At 36.4% G+C, this 5,352-nt stretch overlaps 1 protein-coding gene across 1 annotated transcript; it reads left to right on the forward strand.

Moving 5' to 3' along the window:
• The first annotated feature begins 302 nt into the window (after positions 1-302).
• Positions 303-4,116, forward strand: LOC110308246 (cathepsin M-like). Its single transcript, XM_021180673.1, has 7 exons — positions 303-428; positions 766-888; positions 984-1,130; positions 1,543-1,767; positions 2,149-2,311; positions 2,896-3,013; positions 4,017-4,116. Exons 1-7 carry the CDS (start codon positions 303-305, stop codon positions 4,114-4,116), a joined length of 1,002 nt encoding a protein of 333 aa, XP_021036332.1.
• The last annotated feature ends 1,236 nt before the right edge of the window (positions 4,117-5,352 follow it).

Here is a 5,352-nt window from a genome sequence, read left to right on the forward strand (position 1 = left end):
TATCATCTATTTATTTATGTATTTATCTCTCATATGTTACATATGGATCAAATTTTCTCCTTTCTGTAATTCTACCAGGTACTGTGCTTTTTTATGGATAAAGTAAATTTCATTAATTGAGCCTTTAGTCCAAATATATGTTTAGTCATTTTCAAAATTTTTGAATAAATATTTGGAAGAATAGTTCAAATAATTTTAACTACCATGGATGTTATTCTTTCTCAGGAAAGAGTAAGAAGGCATTCTAGAAGTGTTGGTGCAGTCACACCTTCATTTCTCTTCCCTTTCTATATTCTTGAGATATGACTCCAGCTGTCTTCCTGGCCATCTTGTGGTTGGTAATGGCCTCATCATCACCATCACCTGATCCCATTTTGGATGCTGAATGGCAGAAGTGGAAAATAAAACATGGAAAAACATACAGTCTGGTTGGTAATTTTGGAACTGTTCAGAGGGAACCCAGAGAGTTTGCTGATGGGGGTTATGGACATAATAAAGGGCATAGAAACTGCCTTTTTCTGAAGAATTACATGAAATCACATGAGCGTTGGGTGGTCAGGATCTCTGTTCCTAGACATGTGACAAGTGGTTTGCTTCAGTGTCTTGATCTCTCTCTCTCTCTCTCTCTCTCTCTCTCTCTCTCTCTCTCTCTCTCTCTCTCTCTCTCTCTCTCTCTCTCCCTGGCTTTTCTTCACCTATTGCAGCAAGTACTTGGTCAGCTTCTGCAGTTCTGAAAAATAAGTCATCGATCATTTCTATTTCCAGGAGGAAGAAGGACAGAAGAGAGCAGTATGGGAAGAAAATATGAAAAAGATCAAACTGCACAATGGGGAGAATGGCCTGGGGAAGCATGGTTTCACCATGGAAATGAATGCCTTTGGTGACATGGTGACTGTCACACATATAGCATCACAATGTTGCTTTCTCTTCAATTCATTCGTGTCTTTTGCTTTTCAATGATTTATGTTTTTTTTTCCTTAAAGACACTTGAAGAATTCAGGAAAGTGATGATTGAAATCCCAGTCCCAACTGTCAAGAAAGGGAAAAGTGTCCAGAAACGTCTGTCTGTTAATCTGCCCAAGTTTATAAACTGGAAAAAGAGAGGCTATGTTACTCCTGTGCGGACACAGGTATGGCTATATCACATGCCCATCTTACTCAGCCACTGAGGAAATTGTGAAGGGGCACGTCTGTGTGTTGAGTGAGCTCATTTTTATGAAATTTTTATTCTTCTTGTGTATTTATACAAGGCATATAGATCATTTCCATGCACAATTACCTTGCTATTGCATCTCCACAGTGTCCCCCATCATATCTTTAAACTTCATGTCATCTGTCATTACTATTTATAGCCTGCCCTTATGTGCATGCATGTCAATGAGCAATGCTTGTCTTGAAAAATCCACCAGCAGGCAAGTCTCCAATGTAGACTAACCTTCTCTTGACAGATTTCCATCAGCTGCATTTTCTGACACAGTATTCAGCTTTTTGATTTGGAGTTGCTATTTGTTTATGAATGATTGACTCTTGTTCTCTGCTTACGGCAGATGTAATTCTTGTTGGGCTATTTCTGTGACTGGTGCCATAGAAGGACAGTTGTTCCAGAAAACAGGCCAACTGATCCCTCTGAGTGTACAGAACCTAGTGGACTGCTCTAGACCTCAAGGCAACAGGGGCTGTTATGTAGGTAATACATACCGTGCATTGAAGTATGTGGTGGAAAATGGAGGTCTAGAGTCTGAGGCAACCTATCCTTATGAAGAAAAGGTAAGTTTTTTTTTTTTATGCTACTGTCATGTCAGGGATGTTATTGCAGTACTGTCTTTGCAGATATGGCTAATGATATGGTTTTGCTGTAGCTGATCCTACTTCTACAAACATGGAGAACATGCAACACTTTTATATAAAATATGAAAATTCACTATGAAAATTTCTTATTGACAGTGAGAATGAAATGGGTGTCATTGACAACATGATTTTCAGTCCCTAATCTCCTGGTAGCATTTTATTTCCAGGTGTGATTTATAAAAGCCCAGATGTGCGGAGGCTCAATTGCAAAGACCAGAGTGTGATTCTGACTCCTTTTCTCCTTTTCCATAGGGCCCAGAGAGAAGTAACCTTGTGTTTTTAACTCTTTACATTTTCAAGGAAGGATCATGCAGGTATAATCCACAAAATTCTACTGCTAGTATCACAGGCTTTGACTTTGTCCCAGAGAATGAGGATGCTCTAATGAATGCTGTAGCAACTATAGGACCCATTTCAGTTGCAATTGATGCAAGGCATGAATCTTTCATGTTCTATAAAAGAGGTAAGCATGTGCCATTTTTGATATTAGTTGGAAAAAATCTGTGATGTTTCATTGCATTTCAATTCAATGGATCGTTTTTCAAAACATAAAATATGATGTATTCATTTGGGTTTTGCACTTTTACAGCTATCCATTCAAAAATCTTATGTATCATTTGTACTTGATATGACCTTCCCCTTGCATATGAGCAATGCTTAATCCATAAAATTTTTGTTTAACGTAATTCCTCATTTTTTCTACATGTGGTATGAATTTAAGATTCTCAGTGAAAATACATTTCTAGAATAGCTTAATGAAGATCTTGAATTAAGTAACTTATGCTCAGGGGTGCTTGCTTGCAAATAGGGTTCTATCAGTGAAAACACAAAATCTGAATTAATCATTGTCTGTGCTCCTTTGTGATCATTTGGATTTCTCGGGATTCCAATGAGGACCTATATCATTATTCCTGTCATGACCGATCCTATGGATACTGGAGTTTCTGTCACTTCAGTGAAGTCAGAATACAGCATACTTATTGTTGGTATCCACTGTTCTTATCAGTTTCCTGGGCCTCTCACTGCTTTATGGATTTTATATTTCAGTTATATATCATGAGCCAAACTGCAGTAGCTCTGTTGTCACACATGCTATGTTACTGGTTGGCTATGGCTTTGTTGGAAATGAATCAGAAGGCAGGAAATACTGGATTGTCAAGAACAGGTATAAACTGCCCAAACTATTGATATTTGAAGTTGGAAGGAGATATTTTTCAGTTTTAGTGAGAGTTTCCAGAAATCCTAAAAAATATTGTTTTATTTAAATTAAACAAAAATATTTTCTTTTTTTCCTATTCTATTCTTTTCTTTTCTTTTTTCTTTTCTTTTCTCTTATTATGGGAGTGTGTGTGTACATACATACATGTTTATGGACACTTGTCTGTGCGTTTTTTATTTTTTGTTTTATATACAGACCATAAATTCACATAAGTTGTCTTCCACATCAGTAGTCCTCCACTTAACAGTAGAGGCAGGAAGTCCTGCTGATCCCAGAGTACACACTCTTGGTTAGTGTGTCTACTCTTTCTATTCCAGTTATGTCCTTCCTCTGGGAATTGAGGTGTTAATGATACCTTGTATTTAAGATTTATTACTTTTATTTATATATAAGTTCGTATGAGTGAATGCTTTATGTTGGCAAATGTCTGTGGTGACCTAAATATTGGTATCATATTACCTGAAACTCCAGTAAGAGGAGGTGCGATCTGAATTACATTTGTTCTGTGTGGGAGCCCTTGTCCTCACATTCTTAAGCATTGAGCCATTTTCAGCCCCCCATCTTGATTTTTAATTGTATCCTGGACTTGAATTTCAATTTTTCCTTTTGGCATAACCCTCTTTGGTATCTCAACATCTAGATTAACTAACTCCTACTGCAATGTTACTATGTTCATCCACTGGTTTCCTTTGGTGCTAATATCATGCTTGTACCAACGATTTTCAAAAATATGACACAACCATTATTTTTGATCTACCCATGAAGGGAGAATAGTTTTATCATTTCCTTGCTGAGATTTTCATAGTCATGTGTGAGAAAATACTTGGTTCCAAGTAGTTTATCCTCTTTTGTTTTTACCCTGTTTTATGGCTCAAAGATCAAATGAGGCATTATAATAATCCACTCTGTTGTGTAATTTTCACTAAACAGAAAACATGATTTCTTTCAGCATGGGTACAAAATGGGGCAGCAAAGGCTATATGAAGATTGCCAGAGATCAGAGAAACCACTGTGGAATTGTTACATACGCCCTTTACCCCAGAGTGTGAACTGCCTGGTGCTGACAAGGAAGGAATGGTCAGAAGACAATATGTAGAAAAGAAGCACTTAGATTTCAAGGCAACTGGTCACTGCTATGTATATAAGACACTTCAGTCATTGAAAAGCCAGTGATGTGGATTTTGTGACATCTTTTACTCTTGTAAGATATGGCCATTACTGTATGATGCCATACACTGGTTTGTATTTGTTTTCTATAACAGTGTTATTTTTCTTTTTGCTGTGACAAATTAAGTCTTTAAAAATAAAGCTTTTTTCAAATGTTGCTCAGCCAATTATGTTTCCTTTATTAAGAGTTCTCTGTTTAGATCTGTACCCCATTTTTATCTTGGATGATTTTTTAAAAATTAATTTCTTGATTAATTTCTTTTTATATTTTGGGTATTAGTCCTCTATCAGATCTCGATTTGGTAAAAAATCTTTTCCCATTCTCGTTGGATTCAGCCTGGCATCCAGTTTGATTATCAGGGGAAGGCAGTGAAGGGTGGCATTGCTGAACAGGGACAAAAACTGATGATTTTGGTGATTAACTCTCTTTAACTCTTTGCTATTCTGTGGCCAAATGCTGCTGGCTTCTGGCAGTGATCTCCTGCTTATAGCAGTAGGGGATTTAAAAAGACAGTTTAATTTCTTGTGCTTTTTTTCTCTTTGACACCTGGGCCACTCACTAATCAGATGAGAAGGTCAGAGTTAGTTAACACTTTGTGATCCAGAAAGAAAGGAAAAGAAAGTGAGGCATTCAGAACCACACACACACACACACACACACACACACACACACACACACACACACACTGAATGAAGTGGAGGAAGAAAAGCTACAACAACCCTGTATTGCTGTTTTCAGTTCTTATACTTTCTCTAAAATATTACTTCATATAACTCTCAGGTAGAACTTTTATACTTTCTCTAAAATATTACTTCATATAACTTCATATAACTCTCAGGTAGAACTGTTAGAGCAGGACAGTTGTTTACATGAATTTATAAACACTTTTTAATTTCATAAGTTCATAGTAAGTTTCAGTTAATAGCTCATGTCATAGATTGATAAGGTTTAATGCATTACAACAGAATTGTTTACATATCTTTTCATTAAACTATTGCATGACTAAACATTCATTATCTGTTTTCTAGATCCATCAGTTCATCATGAGTTAGTTACTTTGTTTTTTATGTATGTATGTATATATGTATGTATGTATGTATGTATGCATGAATGCATG

The sequence above is a fragment of the Mus caroli genome, unplaced genomic scaffold, assembly GCF_978045245.1.
Source record: "Mus caroli unplaced genomic scaffold, Mus_caroli_1 scaffold_15, whole genome shotgun sequence".
NCBI classification, from domain to species: domain Eukaryota; kingdom Metazoa; phylum Chordata; class Mammalia; order Rodentia; family Muridae; genus Mus; species Mus caroli.